Source organism: Colletotrichum orchidophilum (genome assembly GCF_001831195.1).
Source record: "Colletotrichum orchidophilum strain IMI 309357 chromosome Unknown Scaffold_60.1, whole genome shotgun sequence".
Classification (NCBI taxonomy): Eukaryota; Fungi; Ascomycota; class Sordariomycetes; order Glomerellales; family Glomerellaceae; genus Colletotrichum; species Colletotrichum orchidophilum.
The window spans coordinates 156,943-180,138 of record NW_019173016.1 but is presented as its reverse complement, the minus strand read 5'-3'; the positions used below and the strand labels follow the sequence as shown (position 1 = coordinate 180,138).

General features: G+C 54.1%; 10 protein-coding genes across 10 annotated transcripts; 5 read left to right on the top strand and 5 right to left on the bottom strand.

The window, feature by feature from the left end:
* Positions 1-102: 102 nt before the first annotated feature.
* On the top strand, positions 103-2,464 carry CORC01_07494 (voltage gated chloride channel; the record flags this gene model as incomplete). The annotated part of the gene is made up of 2 exons (XM_022619130.1): positions 103-1,080; positions 1,178-2,464. 2 exons carry the CDS (start codon positions 103-105, stop codon positions 2,462-2,464), a joined length of 2,265 nt encoding a protein of 754 aa, XP_022474395.1.
* Positions 2,465-2,975: 511 nt separating this feature from the next.
* CORC01_07493 (NADH-ubiquinone oxidoreductase B18 subunit) lies at positions 2,976-3,430 on the bottom strand (the record flags this gene model as incomplete). Its single annotated transcript, XM_022619129.1, has 3 exons — positions 2,976-3,077; positions 3,156-3,340; positions 3,406-3,430. 3 exons carry the CDS (start codon positions 3,428-3,430, stop codon positions 2,976-2,978), a joined length of 312 nt encoding a protein of 103 aa, XP_022474394.1.
* A 1,431-nt stretch (positions 3,431-4,861) lies between these two features.
* CORC01_07492 (serine carboxypeptidase S28) lies at positions 4,862-6,918 on the top strand (the record flags this gene model as incomplete). Its single annotated transcript, XM_022619128.1, has 8 exons — positions 4,862-5,089; positions 5,144-5,261; positions 5,317-5,471; positions 5,528-5,823; positions 5,887-6,089; positions 6,146-6,311; positions 6,375-6,572; positions 6,663-6,918. The coding sequence occupies 8 exons, from the start codon at positions 4,862-4,864 to the stop codon at positions 6,916-6,918; spliced, it is 1,620 nt and encodes a 539-aa protein (XP_022474393.1).
* Positions 6,919-7,373: 455 nt separating this feature from the next.
* Positions 7,374-8,144, bottom strand: CORC01_07491 (short-chain dehydrogenase; the record flags this gene model as incomplete). The annotated part of the gene is made up of 1 exon (XM_022619127.1): positions 7,374-8,144. One exon carries the CDS (start codon positions 8,142-8,144, stop codon positions 7,374-7,376), a length of 771 nt encoding a protein of 256 aa, XP_022474392.1.
* A 976-nt stretch (positions 8,145-9,120) lies between these two features.
* CORC01_07490 (NPP1 domain-containing protein) lies at positions 9,121-9,540 on the bottom strand (the record flags this gene model as incomplete). The annotated part of the gene is made up of 1 exon (XM_022619126.1): positions 9,121-9,540. The coding sequence occupies one exon, from the start codon at positions 9,538-9,540 to the stop codon at positions 9,121-9,123; it is 420 nt and encodes a 139-aa protein (XP_022474391.1).
* A 448-nt stretch (positions 9,541-9,988) lies between these two features.
* CORC01_07489 (uncharacterized protein) lies at positions 9,989-10,946 on the top strand (the record flags this gene model as incomplete). The annotated part of the gene is made up of 3 exons (XM_022619125.1): positions 9,989-10,277; positions 10,370-10,775; positions 10,856-10,946. 3 exons carry the CDS (start codon positions 9,989-9,991, stop codon positions 10,944-10,946), a joined length of 786 nt encoding a protein of 261 aa, XP_022474390.1.
* Positions 10,947-12,051: 1,105 nt separating this feature from the next.
* On the bottom strand, positions 12,052-12,882 carry CORC01_07488 (uncharacterized protein; the record flags this gene model as incomplete). Its single annotated transcript, XM_022619124.1, has 1 exon — positions 12,052-12,882. One exon carries the CDS (start codon positions 12,880-12,882, stop codon positions 12,052-12,054), a length of 831 nt encoding a protein of 276 aa, XP_022474389.1.
* Positions 12,883-14,093: 1,211 nt separating this feature from the next.
* CORC01_07487 (phosphoesterase) lies at positions 14,094-15,423 on the bottom strand (the record flags this gene model as incomplete). Its single annotated transcript, XM_022619123.1, has 2 exons — positions 14,094-15,112; positions 15,165-15,423. 2 exons carry the CDS (start codon positions 15,421-15,423, stop codon positions 14,094-14,096), a joined length of 1,278 nt encoding a protein of 425 aa, XP_022474388.1.
* Positions 15,424-16,061: 638 nt separating this feature from the next.
* On the top strand, positions 16,062-18,194 carry CORC01_07486 (multicopper oxidase; the record flags this gene model as incomplete). The annotated part of the gene is made up of 1 exon (XM_022619122.1): positions 16,062-18,194. One exon carries the CDS (start codon positions 16,062-16,064, stop codon positions 18,192-18,194), a length of 2,133 nt encoding a protein of 710 aa, XP_022474387.1.
* A 3,412-nt stretch (positions 18,195-21,606) lies between these two features.
* On the top strand, positions 21,607-22,769 carry CORC01_07485 (endopolygalacturonase 1; the record flags this gene model as incomplete). The annotated part of the gene is made up of 2 exons (XM_022619121.1): positions 21,607-21,807; positions 21,882-22,769. The coding sequence occupies 2 exons, from the start codon at positions 21,607-21,609 to the stop codon at positions 22,767-22,769; spliced, it is 1,089 nt and encodes a 362-aa protein (XP_022474386.1).
* Between the last annotated feature and the right edge of the window lie 427 nt (positions 22,770-23,196).

Below are 23,196 nucleotides of genomic sequence, written 5' to 3'. Positions count from 1 at the left end.
AATCCAGACGCCAAATTGCCGACAGTGCCTCGCCCTCCCGACGGTCCTCTCCCCGTCGATAGACGACTGACGTAGACAAAAGATACCGCCAAAGCCGAAGAAATGGCCTCTGATAACACGCAACCCAGCGAGACAAGCCCCCTCCTCCCTCCAATATCCCAAATCAGACAGCCCACCCCGAACTCATCTCAACAACTCTCGCTCTCCAAAGCAGACCAAGCCCTGGGCCAATTGCCCCCTCTGGGCGACCGCCTCCCTTACAACGACTATACCACCATCGACTGGCTCCGCGATCTGACAAAAGACTCTGCCCGCGCTCGTCGTTTGCACGCGCAACCTGGCATCCGCGGCACCGCGGCGCGCTGGTTCGACCAGTGCCAGGGGTGGATCGCCGCCGCGGTCATCGGCACGCTCACGGCCCTCGTCGCCTTCGTCGTCGACGTCTCTGTGGCGACGGTGAGCGATTGGAAGGAAGGATACTGTAAGACTAACGTTCTACTGGACCGTGGGCGATGTTGTTGGGGGGTACCCGAGACCGGGCGATGCGATGCTTGGAGCCCCTGGATTGAGGGCAAAGGAGGAGAAGGAGGAGGAGGTGCTGGTGGTGGAGGGGGGTACGCCGCCAGCTACGCAGTCTATGTCCTCTTCGCCCTCCTCTTCGGCATCATCGCAGGGAACATCACCATGACCACCAAAGCCTCCCTGCCAGCCGTCGACGCCGACAGCGTCTTCACCACGGGTGCCATGACGGAGGGCAAGACGATGTACATGGCCGCCGGCAGCGGCATCCCCGAGATCAAGACAATTCTGTCGGGCTTCGTGATTCCCCATTTCCTAGACTTCAAGGTCCTCGTCGTAAAAGCCGTGGGCGCGACCTTTGCCGTCTCGACGGGCATGTGCCTGGGCAAAGAGGGCCCCTTTGTCCACATCTCGACGTGCGTCGGGCGGCTGGTGGCCAACCGGTTCCCCAAGTACCGGGACAACCCGCGCAAGATGCGAGAGATGCTGAGCGTGGCGTGCTCGTCCGGCCTGTCCGTCGCGTTTGGCGCGCCGATTGGCGGTGTGTTGTTCAGCTACGAGGTAAATGCCCTTTTGCGTTTCGTTTTCGTGGTTCCAATCGAACCGGGGGGGTTGCAATGGGATGTGTTGACTAAAAAAAATAATACCCATCGGCTAGGAAATCAGCACGTACTTCCCACGACGCGTCTTGTGGCGCGCGTTCCTCTGTTCCCTGGTCGCGGCCATCGCGCTCAAAGCCCTGAATCCCACGGGGACCGGAAAGTTGGTGCTCTTTGAGACGAATTATGGCGTCGACTACGACCCGGTGGACTACCTCGTGTTTGTGATGCTGGGTGTCTGTGGCGGCGTCTTCGGCGGCATCTTCTGCCAAGCCAACTTTCTCTGGTCCAAATGGTTCCGCAAATACGACATTGTGAAGAAGCATCCTGTGCTTGAGCTCAGTTGCGTTGTATTGGCCACCGCTTTGCTGCAATACCCAAACGTGCTCATTCGCGACACGGGCGACGTGGCACTCTCGAGACTGCTGGTCGACTGTAAGGAGCCCAATGGCAACTGGATATGTGAGCAGGAGGACAGTAACAACAAGACGGCATACATGCTTCAGCTGGCAGGCGGCACAGTGGTCAAACTACTCCTCACCATAGTTACCTTTGGCTGCAAAGTCCCCTCCGGCATCATCATCCCCGCGCTCGACGGCGGCGCTCTCTTCGGACGGCTGATTGGGCAGTTCGTCGGCGGGATCTCGCCCGGAATCTTCGCAATGGTCGGCGCTGCGGCTTTCCTCGCCGGCGTGAGCAGGATGACCGTGAGCCTGGCTGTCATCATGTTCGAGCTGACGGGTGAGGTGACGTACGTGCCGGCCTTCATGTGCGCCATCCTCACGGCGAAATGGGTAGCGGACGCGATCTCGGGAGGATCCGTGTACGATCTCTCGCAACACCTGCTGGGCCATCCGTTCCTCGACGCGGAGCAAGCCCAGGAGGTGGTTCGCAAACGTGAAGCCACGGCCCGTGAGCTGATCCCTCCGGCCGGGACGATGGAGGAGATCACCCTGCACGTGGGCAGCGAGTACCGCGTGCGAAGGGACGTGGTGTCAGAAAAGTTGCGGAAATTGAAAGCCAGAGGACTGATGGATGCAGGCATAGTTCTCGTCAATGATGCGGGACTATTATTTGGATATTTACCCGAAGCAGAAGTAGAATATGCGCTGCTGACTGGCAGCGACGCAGAGGAAATTAATCTGCGGACCGGCGTTGTGACTGAGTTGGTCGATCGCACACCGCTCACGGTCTGTGCCGAGGCCCCGATGGAGCACGTTTTGGAGATGTTCGGGAAACTAGGCCCGAGATACATCATCATCGTGGAGCCGGAGACGGCCAAGGTGCTAGGCGTTGTGCTCAAGAAGCGATTGTTGGACTTTTTGGATCGGGTCAAAGCGTCTTGATCCAACAGTCTTGGTAGCTGCAGAATATTGCAGTTTAGCCCAGTCGAATTAAAAAGCGTGATTTAACAATATGGCCGTTGTCGTCGACCTGGAAATATGAGTTATAGTGACTGGTGACTGGCTTTGTCTTCGGAGTTGCCTAAGCATACCCCACGAGCTCTTGCAGCACATCCATCAACAACTTGTTCTCGTCAGCCTCCCGATGTCAAGGCTAACCACCCCGGTCGCCCTACTCAGTTCCGTATTGCAAGACCTTGGCATCTCATGATGTGCTCTCTTCGCAGATGTTGCGGCCCAAGCCATGTCTGTCCCTCGTACCGCAAGTTTGCTCATCATCGGACCATGTTGGAATCGCAAAAGACGTGAATTCGGCTCGATCTAAGACCCTCGCGGCAAGATCAACCCCATGCTGCCCTTGATTTTGTCCCCCTGGTCCTCAAATAACAGGTTATGTACACAGACGCTCGCCGTCCCAGGCTCGTTTCGTTCGTCTCGTCCGGTTCCCATTGCTCTAGTTGCTTCTCGTACCCTTCTCCGCGCGCAGCTCATTCATCTTGGCGACACGCTTCTTGAACTCGTCGTATTGGCACTTCTCGTAGCTGTGACGCTCGTCCTATTTCGAGGTGGAAAGAAATTCCTAGGTTAGCGAATTTAAGGTTCTCGGATTGATCGGGACGGGGCGATCGAGGACGCTCTCTCGCGAGAGCGCAAGATAGGCCGCGCGGTGACGGAGTGTAGAGCCAGGGTAACCAACATTGCACTTCCACGGGAGGTACCAAGTGTCGACACGGCAGCGGTTGAGGGGAATGAGGAGGCCGGCGCAGCTGTCGCGGTAGGGGAGGGGGAGCTTAGCCTCCCGCATCTCCTCGCGGGTCGCTTCTGGAGAGGATGTCAGTCATTGCGGGGAGTGGAGAGCCCGGAGAAGGGAGGGGAGTACAGACCCCTTGGTGCTGAGTCTCCGGCCATTGTGACGGCAATTGGGGTCTGTAATGGGCGAATGAGGCTGTCGTCGATGGTCAATTCGGATCTGGATCTTGAAATGTCGTCGGAGCTTTGGATTGGACTGTGGAGCTTCCGACGGTAATTCCCTGGCGGCCTGGATTGTGAGGCTTGGAACCGGGTGATTACCTTTTGAGAAATTTGATTGGCTTGGTGGGGCCCCTTCCAGCACGGTCGCCAGAGAGGGCTTCTTCTCAGTTTTTACAGCTCTTTTGACTTTGCCTAGAATGAACTTTATTACACTAATTATACTGCGAAGTTCTCTATGCAGAGTATTACATGAGATCTAGGATTGGCCAGATGTTTACTATATACTCTTTCTTCAACCACTTACACGCGCCTTCTACAGACTCAGTCCGACAGCCATTTGTGTGTCTCGCGGCAACCAACCACACAACACATGAAGGACGCCCACTTCCCGGATGCGATATTTACTATATCTGCTTATCTCCAATCCTCTGATTCATTGGTGAAAAGTCCCATTGAGATGGCGAATCCAAGTGGCGTCCGTAGGGTAGTGGTGAAAGCAACCCTTCAAACCCACCTGCAGCAACGTAACATCCCCTGAGTCGATCGTCGGCAACCAGCCTTCAGTCTATCTAACCATTTCGCCTCTTTATCAATCAAATCCGTGCGGTATTTCCTGTCCAGTGTCCACAGCTGTTTGTAGACAGCAGAGTCAAGATACCCTTTCGCGGTAAAGCTGTTCTCCTCTCAAGCCGAGCGGAGGGGGCGACAATCATGGACTATTCGGCGCAACAGCCGATCACTTGCTACCAACTCTCATGAATCCATCCCGAGCCCAAGAACACCTTCCCATTGTCGCATGTCGGCCGTTGGACCGGAGGCAATAGTTCCTGCCGGACTGCCGATGCGTGCCACCCGACCTGGGGCCATCGCCATCTCCCCATGCTCACCTTCCACTTCCAGCTACCCTGTGGGCCCACGCGACCAATTGTCTTCATCTGCAAATGCCTATCGGACACCGTAAAGCCGTCGTCAACCCGCCTGTAAACCCCGGTCTCCTTATGGAGTCCCCGTCGCATTTGGGCCCCGGTGCGATGCCGGGGCTGCACCGGGGTTAGCACCTCTCCCGCCAACACTTGGAAAGCTTGTTCCTGTCAACTGTTGCAGATGCGGGACGCGTGTGATGAATACTGGTAATGTCGAGGCATGGGCCGTTGCATATCATGCTGCTTAAGCGGCCCCGATCATCGCTTCGTGTAACCGTCGAGAGATACTTCAGATACGGGGTCTGCGCCCTGGACCCATGTCCAGTGCTTCTCTTAAAAGATGCAGCTCCCCCCCGCCGTGATCGTGGAGAGGGAGTTCCTGCTCGGTTGACGAACGTGTCAAGTAGTCGTCCTGTGTTGTGAAAACCCTCGGCTCTCCGTCACCATGAAGGTCTCACTCGCCTTGCTCAGCTGCCTTGCGGTGGCCCAGGCCCACTTCGCCTTCCAGCCCATACAGCCTCCTCTGAGGGCCGAAGATGAGGAAGAAGGGCTTCTCTCCAAGAGAGAATCCGGTTTCTTTGAGCAGCTCATCGACCACGATAACCCGGAACTTGGTACCTTCCAGCAAAGATACTGGTGGAATGCCACGTTTTGGGAGGGACCTGGCTCTCCAGTAATACTTCTCTACTCATATTTGGTAGCCATGACACTGACCAATCGACTGTAGGTGGTGTTCTTCACACCTGGAGAATCGGAGGCTTCGGTGTACACCGGTTACCTCACGGACCGTGCCATTACAGGAGCCATTGCCAAGGCAATCGGCGGTGCTGTCGTCATGGTTGAGCGTATGAAACTTGCTACTGTCACTTGCTCGAAGTCTGTAAGACTAACTAAGCTCAGACCGTAACTGGGGAACCTCCTTGCCGTACGCGCTCCAAGATACAAAGAACCTCCAGCAGCACACCATGACCAACGCGGTTCTCGACTTTGCCAACCTCGCTCGCAACGTCAAGCTGCCTTTCGACACGAACAGCAGCAGCAACGCCCCCCAAGCCGTGAGTACAAGGATACGGTTTCTATTCAGTGAGGAGACGTGACTGACCGCCAGTAGCCCTGGGTGTACACCGGTGGATCCTACTCCGGCACCCTGGCCGCCGCCATCGCGAAGCTGGCACCGGGAACCTTCTGGGCATACCACGCCAGCAGCGGTCCCGTCGAGGCGACGTACGACTACTGGGGCTACTTCCTCCCCATCCAGAACGGCATGCCCAAGAACTGCAGTCGTGATTTTGAGCGGATGATTGACCACATCGACAACGTCTTGCTCACCGGCAGCGACGACGAGGTCTACTCCTTGAAGAAGAAGTTTGGCCTCCAGGACCTCGCTCACAAGTCAGACTTTGCCTCGTAAGTGGAAAAACCCCCTGTGGCTGCAAAAAAAAAGCGAACCTGATTCTCACATGACGCAAGTGCCCTGGTCGGACCCCTTGGATACTGGCAGTCGATCCAGCTGTACTCGGGCTATTCCGTGTTTTACCAAATGTGCGATTCCGTCGAGGGCGCCACGGGCAACTCCTCGGCGCCCAACGCGACCTACAGCGCGGATGGCGTCGGTCTTACGAAAGCGCTGGACAACTACGCCAACTGGTGGACCACGGTGTACCTTCCGGGGAGTGAGTACTCGCTCCCATGAGTTGCATGGCATCCTGAAGCTGACCCCCCTATGTAGCTTGCGCATCCTACGGCATTGAAGAGTGGCAGGATCCCTTGAACGTGGCCTGTTTCGATTCCTACAACGCCACGAGCCCCATCTACACCGACTGGAGCGCCGACAACCCATTCGGTCGGACTTGGTACTGGATGACGTGCAACGAGCCCTTCTTCTACTGGCAGACGTAAGTTGCGGGCACAGTCAACCCGTCCGAAAGCGAATGGGCTTCGAGACTAACAATGCATAGTGGTGCCCCCAAGGATCGTCCCACCATCGTCTCGCGCTTCGTCACGCCCGAGTACTACCAAGGCCAATGCGACCTCTTCTTCCCCAAGCAGGGCAACTTCACCTATGCGTCCAACGCTGGCAAGACCGCCGCGGACCTGAACAAGTCGACTGGCGGCTGGTTCTTCACCAACACCACCCGCCTCATGTGGTCCAATGGGTAAGTCATTTATTTAAAAAAAAAAAAAATTGCCTCCTACAGCCGAGTCACCTGGGACCTTGGATTGGACCCGCGACTGACATCTCATAGCGAATTCGACCCCTGGCGATCCGCCTCCGTGTCAAGCGAGCTTCGTCCCGGCGGCCCGCTCAAGTCCCGCCCCGGTGCTCCGGTCCGCCTCCTCCCGGGATCCCGTCACTGCAATGATTTGCTCGTCAAAAACGGCGCGGTCAATGAAGGTGTGCAGGCGGTCATCACCGCCGAGGTCGACCAGATGAAGACTTGGGTTGATGAGTTTTATGCTGGCAAGGCAAAGTACAGACGCCGCGCCGCACGGCCTCTGTGAGGAGGGCTTCGTAAGGGGACACTCTACGTTTCCGAAGAAGTTGTGTCATTGATTACATGTACTTAGATGCTAGCACGTGATCTGATAAAGACAAGTTTACATCAAGCCTGCTCTCATTTCCCATTTCGTGGTGTGACGTGCAAGGAGGCGGCTCACAGCCCGATTTGCCTATTGCATCTGTCCCTATTACTCCGGTCCATCCCTCTTCATCTTTCTTGTGTTTATTCACCTAGTTAATAAACGGAAAATGACAGCGTGGTGGAAGACGTGGCTAGAATAAAAACGATATACATTTACGCGAAGGGACACAGCAAAGGCATACGTTTATGGAGCATGTCTCATCATTCTATTGAACCATCAAGCTACCTAGTTGTAATTCAGAGAAAATTCATATCTAACGCACGTTGCACTCATATATCCTCGACAAGACTGAGACTTTCGTAAAACAGCTGCGTTTACCAAGGCAGGTCAGTGCCATCGTGGTTCTTGAACGAGCCGCTAATCTCTCTGGTGGCCTTGTCGATGGTAGCCACCATATCATCCACGCTCTTCTTAACAGAAATAGCACCGAAAGCACTGAGGTCGGCGCCGGTCTTGGCGGCCAGGCCAGCCGCCATATCCGTCTCGACCAGGCCGGGGTGGAACACAAAGGCGGTCAACCACGGCTCCTCAAAGTGCAGTCTGCGGACGAACCAGTTGAGCGCGGCCTTGGAAGCGCCGTAGGGGCTCACGGGGCTCGGGATCTGGAAGATTGTCTCGGCGAGGCCGTTGCTGCCAATGGCGGAGGAGATTGCGACAAAGATGGGGTTCTTGGACTTGCTCTCCTGGAGCAGGGGCTTCGCGGCGCCAAAGAGAACGAGAGGCGCGACGGAGTTGACGGCGAAGTGGTCCAGGGCGGCTTGGGTGGAGGTGGCGGCGATGTCGACCGAGGTGTGGGAGATTCCCGCGTTGGCGATGACGACGTCCAGGGCGGTGATGCCGTGCTCCTTTTGGATGGTCGCCACGGCGGCGGCCGGGTCGGACTCGACAGAGGAGTCGATCTTCACGACGATGATCTTGGAGCCCTCGGCCTTGGGGAGGTCGTAGAGGGCCTTGGAGGCTGAGGCGGCTGGGTCGCGGACGCCGACGACGATTGTTGTTGAGGGGCGCTGGAGGAGAAGGTTGGTGAAGCCCTTGCCGATGCCACGGTTGGCGCCGGTGATGAGGTAAGTGAGTCCCGAAGACATTTTGGAGGTTGTATGGTTGTAGGTGAGTTAAGATAGTTGATATTGCGATGAAAGTTGTTGGTGAAGTAGAGATGGGATGAGGATTCCTCCAAACAGCAGAACTAAGCCGAAGGATACATCTTAAATAAGTTGAGTAGATATGAGCTAATCAGGATTCCTAGTGAACTGACAAATACAGCCTTCCGTTTCGTGCTCGCACGCCTTCCAGAAGGGCCTGTCTTCGAAGAGAATCGAAATGTTGCAAAAGACCTCTCCTAGGATGCTTTGTTCAGTTTCGGGGCCGAACTTAGCGTCTGAACAGATTGATAATCATAGTTCGGCTCAATGGCAGTTCTGAGAACGGTCTACCCTCAAGAGCTCCTGTCGCAGTGTTGAACGCGTGGGCGTGTGAGTTGTATCACTAATCCAAAAATAAGAACGAGAGCTAAGTATAGAGTTGGGATTAGTAGTTTGCACCGTCAAATGTACCGCCTCGCTGACCAATTACAAAGCGCGAAGCTGTTTAGATTGCAAGTTCAATATATTATTATTGAGACGCCTTTGGAACAACCTGTATCCGTTCCGAGCTTCGCCAGTTCTGTCCTTTGACCATTTGACCCGTTGTCAGGCAAGCACTTCAGATTACTTGACTACCTTAGGTGGCATTCTCCAGATTCGATAAGGTTCAGGCTCTAGTTCACAAAAGGAAAGAGTTCAAAATTATAAGAGTGGTTCTCACTACTGGAGTATACGAGTCATTGTAGAGCAATTGAGGAGAGAGAGTTCGCGCCATGACAATGCTGATAGACACTCAAGATACTCCAGCTAGCTCACTGCTCAAGATCCACGAAACACATTTATTCTGTCATATTGTATATTGAGGAACAAAATTTCACTCGCTTGTCAATGTCTGGGCAAAATGACATGGTCGGTCTCCCCGAGCGACCCCTTTCATCTCAACATATGTATTGCTCTGCGATCAGATGATTCCACATTTCTAGATCCTTAAAGTTTCAGTGGGACGAGCAGCACCTAGGGTATCCTTGGCAATCTCAGGAGGCGATGACAGAGACACTCCATTGCCATCGTCGTAGGACTGATCGTCTTCCAAAACACCGTAGAAACTCTCACGGTAGACGAAGCCCAAATGGCTCTGAAAATTGGCATAAGTAAGAGGCACTTCCGTCTTCTCGTCCTTGACATCAGACAACACCTGCTGGGCAATATCGGGCAGGGACAGCCTCCCGACAAGTGTCCTCTCAAAGACGTTTTCGAGATCACCGCCTATAAAAGGCGAGATGGCATCGTGGTGGATCTGCACCCGGCGTTGGCTACGCCAGCGCCGGATATATACTTGGCCAAAACGATCATCACCACAATCGCTCCGACCGCTGTCTGTTGGCAAGCTCCAGTCCATCGTCTCTCTAAGTTTTCCTGCCGCTAATGAACCACCTCATGAAACCGCCAGCGATCTCCACTTGGTGGATCGGTCAAATTGGTGTTTTCATGCCCTTTGCGTGCCCCAGCGGATACCAAGCGGATCAGTAAAAATAGCACAGGCAGAATTGATTGAAAAGAGCCGCGGCCCCGAATCGCACATGACGCCAAGCAACGATACGAGAGTTGAATATCAATGCCTGGTAGTTTTCAATTAGATGTATAGACAGGCTCACGCTAGCGATTCATACACTGCAGCTTCTTGATCGGCCAGAAAATTGCTCTACCGTTGCTCCCAACTTTGACTCTCACTTATGACGTTCAGAAAATGGCCATAAAAGGGACCAGACATACTTATTTTTAAAAATCTCCTGAGCACGCTCGAATTTCTAAGTCTGGAATTCCCAAGGCTTTGATGATATAGCAAGATGCATTTCTCGATCCGCGTGGCTGCGCTTTCCATTCTCTCTACTTTAAGCTTTTGGCATGTATTCGCAATCCCTGATGTTGCCCCCCTCGGGCAGCATGCATCTACTCCCAAACGATCATTCGATAGTTGGGTCTCTGTAGGCCACAATGGTCATTGGCCATGCACGTTTGAACAACTCGATGCCATCGACATCGCTGTTGAATATACCAAGCTCCTAGCAAGCGCGGCGATAGTGGCTTTGGATCATGCAGGGACAAGGTCAACGGCATACCTGCGTTGGTTTGGTAGTAAGTCGCCAATCACAACTCAGTCCCCCAAATGATCCATCACTCTAGGGTCGTAATAGGGCCATAAGTTGAACAATGTTGCCCACATTTAGAAAATAACACCTCCGAATCTGATCGGCTCTCCATCAAAACCAATCACTACGACGCCGTGATCTCACAGCTAAGAGGACCGGATTCAGGAACTGTGAAAAGCATAGAAGAAGGCGGCCCCAATCCGAAAAGATTGGTGTATGCCTGTCCCGCCGCGAGTAGCCCCTTGTGCAGCAACAAGGTGGCCGCATCGGTCATCAATTTCGGCGACGAGGGTTTCAAGGTGAATCTGTTGTACGTCTGCCCCCCATTCTTCCAGTCAGTCAGCTACCACAAATCGCTGTACGACTGGCAGTGGGGTCGTTACACGCCCTCGGCAGGGATGATTTTGCTTCACGAAATGCAGCACCTTGATGCCGTGGTGGGCGCGGACAGACGCAGCTTCGATCACGCATATTCGGTTAGCGAGTAAGTGTTTGTCGCAGACAACGGGCCCCGTATGAGATACAGGCCGGTGACATACGGGCGAGCTGACTCTAGTCTACCAGTTGCGAGCATCTCGACGACAGTGACAAACTTACAAATGCACAGAATTACGCATTCTTCGCGTTGGATGTAAATGCGAGACCACCCAAATAGCGCGCACCAAAATAGCGCTGGAGACGAGTTGCAGCATCTTTGATAATTATCATAAAAACAGCGAATAGCATATTTACAGGGTCTCCGTGTTGAAGATCGGGCATGCTTTAAGAACAACTAATTAGTTTACACCAGACGCCTTTATATAGATCAACACATCGAGCAAGCCAGTCCTCCATGAGAAAAGCTGTGCCATGTTTTAATAGTGACCTGGAATAGATATATTATTGTCCTGGCAAACGTATAATCCAATGACCTAGTTTTTCGTTGCTACTTTGCATATAAATTTGGAGTTGAGCGCTGCTGAGAATAGGTTTACACGTGCAGTTAATGCTGTCTCTGGAGAATGTGTTACATCCGCAGCGATCAGCACTACAATTTGAAGAGCTGAATTGGTTCATGTCACAAGGTTAGTAAAGAAAATTATTTGTAAAATGTGGCAACGTTTGCATCGTACAACCTTGGTGTTTAAGAGACGTCTTTTTTACATTATCTGTTGTCCTATTGGCCATCTCTTCTTCCGGCATTCGTGAGATCATCTGACAATAACGCGCCTGTTCGCCTCATCCCGTCGAGCTCATAGCCCGCTAAGCAATGATCACACACTATTGTATCTCGGAGCCGATGATCAAGAGCTCATCAGAGATTCAGACCACAGGCTGCACAGCCGAAGACTGTAAGCTGTGATGAGGATTCGTAAGCCGCATTATGGCATCTCCGCATGCGGCTCTTACAGTTTAAACTTTAGTGATCAGTCTTAACCGAGGCTTTGAGCCCCCTCCGCAGCTTTATGTTTACTAATCACCATGACTTGCCCCTTGAAGCAGAATCCGCCCCAAGGAAGATCTCGAGCCAAATTCCCTCCAACGGAAAAAGGGAGACATCCCTTCCGCCTGTTCTTGCGCAGGTGCTCTGGTTATACAGTGCACAGAATCAGCGCCTTGGACGGGCCGGCTCCTGCGGGCAGGTCATACCAATCTGTCGCAAAAACGACGCCGTTAATTGCGGGCAGCAATTAACGTCATAGACACATGTGCACCAATGTGACACAATCAGTGTCCCTTTCGTTCTCTCTTCTCTCCACAAAGGCTCTTGGTATGCCGCATCAGGTCCATTTCTGGTCAACTAATCGTACACACACCACCGCAGCTCCCGCGGCACAGCAGCCGAACAACATCATCTGAAAGCCCTCCCACAGGCACCGTATCCGTGATGTCCTGCCATCACCCAGCAACCAGCTCTTCCCGGCACCAAAGGCGAACAAGGCAACGAGGCAGACGACGATGCTCCACAGCAGCCCCTGGCCCACGCTCGAGGCGAACAAGTACGGCAGCAGAGGCATCAGCCCGCCGCAAAGATATCCGAGCGCGATGGACAGGCCCGAAAAGATTGGCGATATCGGCGGTTGGCTCGTTTCGCAAGCGTCCATTTCGGCCAGGAATTCGGGTCGGCTGGCTTGCGCGCCCTTGATTCGTTCCGAAGCCCAGCCCAACCCTCCCGACTGCGATCTCACGGCGCCGACCACCATCGCGACGGTGGTCTCGGGTAATCCCAGGGGTTGAAGATACCGCAGCACTGCTTCTTCTTCTTCATCGCCTACGGACCGTCCTGTGCTGCGTTTCTCTTCGTCGAGTTCGTCCTCGCTGTGCCTTTCCGCCGACAATAACCTTCCCTGTTCCTCTCCATCTGCTGACGGCGGCGACGGCGGAGGCAGTACCATTCGAGAGTTATTGTGCGACGAGTCCCGCGCGGCTAGGTAGCCGCCGATGCCCATGCTGATGCAACCCGCGCATAGTTCCGCGAGACCGGCGTAGATGACCGTCTCGCTGCGGCCGAGGGAGCTGAGCCCGGCGGTCAGGGCGAATGGCACCGTGAGGCCATCTGCGAAGCCGAGTGTGAAGTCTGAGAGGAAGCGAGAAAGCGCTGAAGAGACCATTTTTTGAGGCTGTTTTCTTGCTTTTCCCCCGACTTGGAGAGTCTCTCGACAGTTGAACTCACGGTCCGGTAGTCGGAGAGCGAAATCGTTCTTGACTGGACTGGGGCTGTAAGGAAAAAGTAGGGAAGCGTCGATTTGAGCGCAACGAACAAGGAACTTTTGTTCAAACTTGCCACGGAGTTCCAACAATCAAAGAGTTTGGCGAAAGCTCGTCTTGCAGAAAGAGGAAGAGACTATCGGATGTCGGCAATGACACGGTGGAACAATGCGGACAGCATTTCGCCCCCCATCAATGAACTTTGACCAAAACTCTATCCACGCGCCGTTTCTGCGCTTCTGAGTGGACGATGCAGCACAGCCACCAGACGGTCACAACTCGGGTGAGACATGCCGCGATACCGCTCTTTCTCGCTGATTTTTTTTTTTTTTTTTTTTTAAATTCCCTTGATTTTTTTTCCCCCTTCCGATCCTGTGGAGAAATACTAATCGGCATCGAAGTGAAGGGTGGGGGTTGGCAGGAAACATCTGTCAAGACATCAAGCTTTCGCCCAGAGACAATGCCAAGATGGACCACGTGTGTGGAGTCCGGAGAATTCGACCCCTCACCTCTTTGGCCAATAATTCAGCGCTGATTTCTCACCTTCCCGACCAGGAAGGCCGCTTGTGGAATGCAGGGATCAGAGCGCCGAAGATCCCTTCTCCACCCCTCCCCCCCCCGGATGCTTCCCCTGCCCGCCGCCCGCTATCAATAAACATCTTTGTGGAACGACTCGTTCACATTACGAGGATGATATCTGCATGTTTTTCTGTTGGATGCGCCATTTCGGTGACGAGTTCTAGAAGCTGACGTGGCTGAGTAATTAATCATCATCGCCCGGCCAACTCCGATGCTGTTGCCGTTGCTCCATCGCTTGGCCTTTCTGTCCCTGTTGTCTCTATTGCCGCTTTCGTTTCCATCACTTCCGTCGTATCTACCGCCCTCTTTCGTGTATTATTTCATGTTACTCACATGAAGTTAGGTGAGAAAAGAGAGAGGTATAGATATAGTGGAGGAGGCGGAGAGAGAGATGGAGGTTGTAGAAAAGAAATTAGAGTCAAGAGTGATAGTTTATTATAGAATTAAGTCGTTAAGACTCTAATTGCTATAGCTTGGTTATATACATTACTAATTTACGAGGGTAATCTATAAAACATTCTATAGCTCAAGAATCTTACGCCTCGTACCCAGGAGGCGGGTTCAGCCCATCCGGAACCTGAACGGTATCCTTGTAGTACGTAGGCGCCTTGCTGTGCTTCCAAATCTCCTTGACCGACTTGAGAATCTTCCTGCCGGCCTTGTTCTTGTGCAACGCCAAGTTGGGCTTGGGGTACTGCTTGGGCGCCTGGGTGTTGAAGAAGCCCGCGTACGACTGGTTGAAGAAGCGGTCGGGCACCGTCGCCGTCTTGCTCCACGGGCGCACAACGGTCTTGGTCTTGTCGGCGACGAACTTGTAGACGTTGGCGCCGAGATCCCATCGTGCGAGGGAGGAGAGGCCCCAGTTGTTCTGCACTGTCGCCAGCTCAGAGTAGTGGTTGTAAAAGTTGGAATCCGTCGTGCCAACGAGTTCTTGAGGGACGGCGTCGCCCAGAAGGATGCCGAGGATGCGGTTCTGTTGCGTGTACGTCTCATTCTCATCCCACGTGATCAAAACCAAGGTGTTGTTCATGAAGTTCTTGTCCTCGAGGAGCGGCTCGAGGAAGTTCCTGTTCCAAACACCAGCAACGGTCACAGAGGTATCGTGACCGTCCGAAGTCATGTTGGGAGTAATAAAGAGCCATTGCGGCAGCGTGTTGGCCTTGAGATCTTTGTGGAACTGGGAGCGCTCCGGGTGGATCATGGAGAGGTTTTTGATCTGGGACAGGCGCTGCTCTGAGCTGGTGACGCTGTCAAAGAAGATTGGCGGGTTATGCTTGCGAACGTAGTCGTTTGCTCCATTCTGTTGGTTGACCCAGGCCATGCCTTCAAAGCCAGAATAAGGCAAGTCTTCCTGGAACGTGCTCCAGGAGACTTTCTTCTGATCGAGCAGGTCAAACACGGTAGAGACGTTGCGGTCGGCACGATTAAAATTATCGTTTTGCATTCCGAGGTAGTCGCCCGACACGGAAGCAAAATAATTGGGCTCAGAAGGATGCGTGACGGCAAAGTTGTTGCTCAGCGTGATGCCCTTCTTGGCGAGCCACGCAAAGTTGGCTGTGGCCACATTAGTTTCGTAGTCAACAGAACGCTTCAAGGGAGAACGTACGGTCACCAATAGCCTTGTCATAATCGGTGTTTTCATTCCAGATAATGACGAAGCGGTCAAAGACCTTGCCCTTGACGTGGCTCGTCGGGCTGCTGGTCTTGGCAATGGCAGCAGCAGCCGCGACGTCAGCGGCACCGGTGGCAGTGTACCTGGTCTCCCAACCCCCGGCGGTACTGGAAGCATTTGCTTCAGTAACAGGAGTGATGGCGGCGGCATGGGCGCCGGCCGCCAAGAGGACTGCAGCAGCTGCACAACGCATGTTGGAGGTTGAGTGAAGTTGACTAGACCTTCAAACGAGCGGTTGGAAGAACGGCGTACCGAAGAGGGGGGGAAAGTTAAAACCGTCCGGATCGGAGGCTGCTTAATTATATTATGTCTTTTTTTTCATTTGATAGCGGCCACCTCCGAGTCGGCGGTGCTTCTGTAGCATCGGGGCGAACTTAGGAAGGAATGGGGAAGGTTACATCCCTGACAGCAGCGCCACTCTGCGCACGGAAGGGCTCGTCGATCCTGATCCGACAGATGGGATGGAAAAAACACCTGTCATTGGATTCCAATCCAGGATGGTCCTCGACTGTCCGAACCCCAATTGCAGACGCAGGTTGTCGAGTTGTGCGGTGTGATTGGACCGTTGCCAGCGCACGTGTAGGCGGACAGGCCTGCCGGCTTTACCGAGACAGCGGGCAACGCGCGGGCAGGCCGCAGAAACCAAACAGAATGCACCGCCGCCCCGTTTTTCCCGAAAAGCTTACCTGCCTCCAACGGCAATTCGGCTCGTGGGCGGCCCTTTGTTCGCCTTTTTCCAACCTCGATCGTGTCGCATTTACTTTTCTCCCCCACGCCGTTCTTGCAGCGTTCAGCCTACACGTATCCCGACGACACTATGCGATTTGCGCCATGGACGTTGAGCGAGGAAGAAGTGGTCACGAAAGGCTTTTGAGTCCGGCTCTGTCCATCTCCACCGACGCGTTATCGTCTTACAGCTCAGCGGCGGAGGATACCGGCGAGAAATCGCCATTTCTCTCTTCGCCAAATGATGACGAGAGGCCGCAGCGGTTGAGGAGTCAGCCAACTGGCTCGTGGCTGAGTAGAGTTTCGGCAAGCCTCTTTGGCGTCTTTGTCTTCTTTTTCATTTTCTACGCATCGGATCTGCTCTACTCAGCATTTACGTCTGCGTCTGCTCCGCACCATCTCGCAGCGCCAGTTTACGTGGTAAAAGAGCCAATTCCATCATCACCGCGGTTGAGGAACTCGTCCGAATATGTCTTGGACTCTGCTTGGGACTTCAACGCCGCCACAGGCACCAGAGAATACTACTGGACCATCAATGATGCAACCTTGAATCCAGATGGAATCTTTCGGCCGATGATGCTCATCAACAACCAGTTCCCTGGGCCGCTCATCCAGTGTAACGAAGGGGATACCATCGTCGTCCATGTACGCAACATGGCCGTCAATGCTACAGCCATTCATTTCCACGGCATGTATCAAAACGGCACAAACTCCATGGACGGCACCGTCGGCGTGACGCAGTGCCCCATCGCACACAATGCGACGTTTACATATCGGTTCACGGTCGACAATCAGTCGGGGACATATTGGTATCATGCACACCATAGCGTACAAGCTTCAGATGGGCTCGTCGGGCCTCTGGTCATTCATCCGAGGGATGACCATGGGACCAAGAATCAGTACGCGACCGATCGCGTTGTGCTGATACAGGATCACTACCACAACACGTCTGCCGAGTTGTTGATGGACTACCTCCAACCAGACCAGGAAAACGACGAGCCTGTGCCTTCCAGTGGCCTCATCAACGGGCGCAACTATCGCAACTGTGCCGACTTTGACGGATGGAATTGCCACAATGAGAACCCTCGTCTGCAATCGCTGAACACCTTGGACTTGGCTCCCAACGAGCGACATCGCCTGAGGTTCATCAACGTCGGCGCTTTCGCAGAGTTCCAAGTCGAAATCGACGAGCACCCGTTCTACATCACCGAGGTGGACGGGACCGGCGTCCACCCTGAACCATTTCACCGGCTCAACATCCTACCAGCACAGCGCTATAGTGTGGTGGTGGAGACCAACCTCACCACCGCTAACACCTTCTGGATGCGAGCCAGAATGATCACTCATTGTTTCGCACGAGAGAACCCCTGGCTCGACTCTGAAGTCAAGGCAGTTGTCCGCTACAGCACACCAGCCTCTAGCAACAAAGAGACGCACGAGACATCCCCAGGACACATTGAACCACAAAGCAAGAGCTGGAACGAGGCCGTGGACGTCGACTGCCGAGACATGAACACAAGCCTCCTCAGACCCCTCGACGCGATCCCAGCGCCAAACACCACAGCCACAATGTACCTCCGCGCCAACTTTGAAATCGGAGCCTGGCGCCTGTCGCGGGGCTTCTTCAACGCCTCGACGTGGCACGCCAACCTCACCTCGCCGGCTCTATACCGTTTCCTGGATGCCGCCGCCAAGAGCGATGACAACGGCACATTGATTCCGTCCACAACCGGCGTAAACGACATCGTCTTTAATCCTGAAAAGGAGTTTGTCTATCAGACGCACGGCATCCAGAGTGTCAACATCATCATCAGCAACTTTGACGACGGCGCGCACCCTTTCCACATCCACGGACACAAGTTCTTCGTGCTGAAGCAAGGGCCGTCGGGGTACCCGCCCAACGACATGGCCGAGCTGGAACGAGAGCTCGCCGCCTCGGGCGTCCTGGAGAACCCGCTTCGGAGGGACACCATGACGGTCCAAGGCTATGGGTGGGCGGTCATCCGGGTCGTGCTGGATAATCCGGGCGTGTGGGCGTTCCACTGCCACAATGCGTGGCACGCCGAGGCGGGCATGATGATGATGATTGCGGCGAGGGTCGAGACGGCAAAGGAATGGGCGCTGGCGAGCGAGGAGAAGGAGGGAGAAGAAGGTGAAGCACGAAAGCTCTGCGGGTTGCCCGGGGTCGAGAAAGGGGCTCGGCCTAGTGATGACCTTTGGTTTGGAAACTTTGGTTGAAGGGGAACTTTTTTCTTCTCGATACGAGATTTCCTGCAAAGAGAGGGTTCAATAGCAAGAGCAGAAATCCAACGGAAGAATGCGGCGCGGCGGACAAAGGCGTCGACGCTGTTCCCCGAGATGAATTACACCGCCTCGAATGGCCTCACCCACGGGAAAATTTGTTGAGTCCGTACGATCCATCTATACGGAGTATCCATTCTGTAACGATTCAGACATCGGCTGTTGTGGGATCCATCAATCAGATTGTACCAAGTCCGCCAGGTCTACCAACGGCTAGAGCACCCTTGCAACCCGTCATCATCAAGCCCCGTGGGCAACGATGCGGTGGTCCTCGGCACTATTCCTGGCCCAAGGCAATGGGGCTTGGATCCACCGAGGTCTTTTCTTTCCTTTCACCGGGTCCCCTCTTTCTCCGCGTATGTACGACTTCATCGCAAGAAGAAAGCTGCCCGCATCTACCGGTCGACTACCGAGACATTATTCCCAAAAAGGTCCAAAAAGGACAAAAAAACGGCTTCCATAGCCCCCGGCACTTCCGAAGCTCCTTCCCTTCACAGCTCTTGATGGCCTCATACGGAAATCCATGAATCATATGCCCCCCCCCCCCGCCGCCTAGTCGTCAGTCGTCACCGCTGCATTGCCAACCAGAAAGGGAGTTGCTTTTGCCCGGAATTTGCCCACCAACGATCTAGACCACCAGAGGGCCTCAGGAAGCTAGTCTGCATAGAGGCAACGTCACGACTTGTGCAGGGGAGGGGCTGATACAGAATATTGAGAGAGATTTGGGAAATAGGCAAAACGGGGCCCTGACTAACTCGATCAGATACCGGATTCCGTACTCCCTAGTGCCGCGGTGCACGTGTGCTGCTTCAGCCGTGTGGTCCCATTTGATTGCCGTAGTAATGCCCATATTTTTTTGTCGATTGATGTGGGTTCCGCCCTGGGCCGCGAGGTTCTGGGCCCCTTAATTCTCCTATTATTTCCCTTGTGCGACAAATTGGTTGTTATTGTTGGGACGTGGAAGCCCATTTTCTTTGCTAATCGATTGCAATCGCCACTTTTTCGGCCCGTTGAAGAATCCTCCTCCACAGTAAGAAGGAGAAAAAAAAAGGAGTGGTGCAGTATCCGTATCCGTACCGGGTCTGAAGGGAGAAAGAGAGAGCGAGAGAGAGAGAGAGAGAGAGAGATCCAGTTTTCTGATGTACAGAGCCCCGTTGAAACAAGAGACAAGTGATGTGTCGTCGCATTGCGTCGGAAATAAAGAGCATTTTGGACGCTCGTGCCCCAGTTGATCGTACAGCGTAGTTGGTCGAAGCTCTTCTTCACCCACTTGCATACATCTCAGTGCCGAGTTCCATATTATTTTTGGGGTAATGGATTCCAACTAGATAGGAACGCGCGCACCAATCCACCAATCTTTACGACGGGGGGGTTTGCCAATTGAAGCATCTAGATGGCGGATAAACTGCGGCGGTTGTATTTTTTCCAGCAGTCTCGAGATCGGTTGTCGCTTGCCGAACGTCGTTTCAAAAAGTCATGTCCCAATGTCATGTTGATAGATGATATGCAGTGCAGACTTGATCATGCCGTGTCGAGGAGCGGCAAAGCGGACGGAAAAACCAGACATGATGCGACGTTGAAATTGAAGATTCAGAGTTTTTGACTGGTGCAAATTCAAAGGACTTGTCAGCTGTCTCCCCCTCCCCCTTCCCCCCTTTTGGCTCGCTGCTAGCTGCCGTTCAGATGACATGTGTTTCATCGGCGCCGTCGACGCCAACATGGTGAACACGAAGACTGTCGCAAACTCTAATTCCCTTTCAGGAGCGTGGGAGGGGGCAAGGAGAAAATCTGCTACGCCTGCAGACTGTATTGCAAAAGAGGTGCGAACAGCCGAAGGCGTCGAACCATGTCGAAATTAGCTCCTCGACGGGGAAGAAGGGGGGGAAGGCCTTCTGGCAAACATTCTGCACATACTGCATGCATGACGGACCGAGCTAACTGCAGGCTAATTCACATCAAGGGCAGCAAGTCTGCATACTCTGCAGGAAAGAGTCGAGGATGGGGGGGAGAGAAAAGTCGGGAACCAAAGATATGCTCTAAACTTTCCCGCCAATCATGGAGACAATGGGCAGAAATTGTTCCAACAGGCACGGCAGACAAATTGCTTCGAAACGGGAGAAAACTGCTGCCCGAAAGTCAATTCGATTGCAACCCGTCCAACCGCGCCATGATGTGATCCCGCCCAACCCCACTCCCATAAGTCCCTTCAGCTATACGTGTTCGGGAAGGGGGGGGAGGGAGCGCACGTAACCGCTACATTTCCAACCGCAACCCGAGCTCATCCTGAGCGTAACGCAATATCGGTCGAACTCTGTTCAATTTAAAGCTCTTATTATCTGACCATTAACTTTCCACCAACCAGCCGCCCTGGCACAGGCCATCCCTGGTGAACAATCTACGCGTGCCATCCTCTTGGCCAATCCCCCTTTCGTGGCTCCCGCCCCTCCCACCCTTTCGGATTTTCTCCTTTTGAAATGTGATGCTGTGCCATAAACTGGGAAGTTCGATAGTTTTTCCACATGGGGAAGCATACATTGTAGTAGAGACCAGAGAGGGTACCCAGTGCGGATAGTGGCTGGGAAACAATGGCAACGGAACTCGGCAACTCGCGATTCCCAGGATTGATACGACCGCGGATCGCCTATTTTGTCGAGTGCCTAGATTCGATCGGTGCAAGGGCCGGACGACCCTGCTCTAACAAGCCTTAGCTTGGCGGCGCTTGGGGTTGCTCGTCTATGTCAATCGCGGAGATGGCGCCGTTGGGCAGGATCTAGTCCGATGCCAGAAATTCAGGAGTTGTCGGTGGGGTCTGCCTGCCTGCATGGAGCCAGGGTCCTCCCCGGTACTCGCGTTTACGTCTGGACCGGGACGTTGGTCGAAGCTCCATCTTCCATCTAACTGACTCGGCCAGTGTTTCCCTGTTTCCCGTGATGCGTCCAGCCACTGACGGGGCCGCAGGGTACGTAGGCAGCAAGCAAGGTAGGGAGAGAGGAGGATTCGAGGAGACAGGGAGTAAGAGATTGAGAGAGAAATTGAGGGTCAGAAAGAGAGAGTGGAAGAGAGGCAAACGTGAGCTGTTTGTTGACAGGCCTTGGCAAGGCTGTGCCAAGAGATCCCATCGATTAGGATATAAACCATCCTGCAGCTCCTCCCCAGAATGCCAAGAAGCTTCCAAGACATCACTCCTGCAGATCTCATCCAGTTTACTATTCTAGAGTCTTGGCTCATTCATTCTTTCGTCTTACTTTTTAACATCAACTTTCTGATACTGTGTATCAAGTCACTCACTACCACTACTACTACTACCACTACTACATTGCTACTACCAAAACAACTTTCTTCCATCAAAATGGTTTCTTCACTTCTCGCCCTCGGCGCCTTGGCCGCCACCGCTATCGCCGCTCCCCTCGATGCTCGCGCCGGCTGCACCTTCACCGATGCCGCCTCCGCCATCAAGGGCAAGGCCAGCTGCACCAACATCGTCCTCAGCAATATCGCCGTCCCCGCCGGTACCACCCTCGACCTGACCGGTCTCAAGGCCGGCACCACCGTAAGTGGCCAGCATTCCTTTCTCTCTCTCTCGCTACCAAGCTTGTCTCTCGCTTACACAAACACAAAAAACAGGTCACCTTCCAGGGCAAGACCACCTTTGGCTACAAGGAGTGGGTCGGACCTCTCATCTCCGTCTCCGGTACCAACGTCAACGTTGTCGGTGCCTCCGGCCACTCCATCGACTGCGGCGGTGCCCGCTGGTGGGACGGCAAGGGAGGCAACGGTGGCAAGACCAAGCCCAAGTTCTTCGCCGCCCACAGCCTCAAGAGCTCCAACATCAAGAACCTGAACGTCCTCAACACCCCCGTCCAGGCCTTCTCCATCAACAGCGCCACCACCCTCGGCCTCTACAACATTGTCCTTGACAACTCGGCCGGTGACTCCGCCGGCGGCCACAACACCGATGCCTTTGACGTCGGCTCCTCCACCGGTGTCTACATCTCCGGCGCCAACGTCAAGAACCAGGACGACTGCCTCGCCATCAACTCTGGCACCAACATCACCTTCACCGGCGGCTCCTGCTCCGGTGGCCACGGTCTCTCCATCGGCTCCGTCGGCGGCCGCTCCGACAACGTTGTCAAGGACGTCACCATCACCAACTCCAAGATCTCCAACTCTGACAACGGTGTCCGCATCAAGACCGTCTCCGGCGCCAAGGGCTCCGTCTCCGGCGTCACCTACTCCGGCATCACCCTCTCCAACATTGCCAAGTACGGCATCGTCGTCGAGCAGGACTACGAGAACGGCTCCCCCACCGGCAAGCCCACCAACGGCGTCCCCATCACCGACCTCACCATCTCCAAGGTCACCGGCTCCGTCTCCTCCTCCGCCACCGATGTCTACATCCTCTGCGCTGCCGGTGCTTGCAGCGGCTGGAAGTGGAGCGGTGTCAGCATCACCGGCGGCAAGAAGTCCACCAAGTGCTCCAACATCCCCAGCGGCAGCGGTGCTTCTTGCTAAGCGCCTTCGCAACTTTGTGAGCCTTGACCGCTTCTTTTTTTGCTGAGTCGGTGATATCCACCTTGTGGGAGGCCGGTGGGGGGTGCTAGTCACTCTTCTCTCTCTCTTCACTTGGTGGGAAACAATGATGTCGCCGAGAGTGTTGTGCTGGGACTTTTCTCTTGTAATGAGCTGAAGCTGTGTCTGCATCTTTTTCCAAGTCAGCCGAGCGCGAATTCGTTCCTGTATATAGTTTCCTTTTATCGTTCTCAAGATGTCTTGAGGCGAGCTACATATCGCTATCCAACTACATTCTGGATGAAATCCTCTGTTGTCGCCTTCTTCGTGCTCCCCATCTTCTCTGGTGAAATTAATTAATTGTAAAGCTGACGCCTCGTAATTGAACCATGCTTATGCTCCGCTTTCAGCCTTTTTGTGTGTGCGTGTG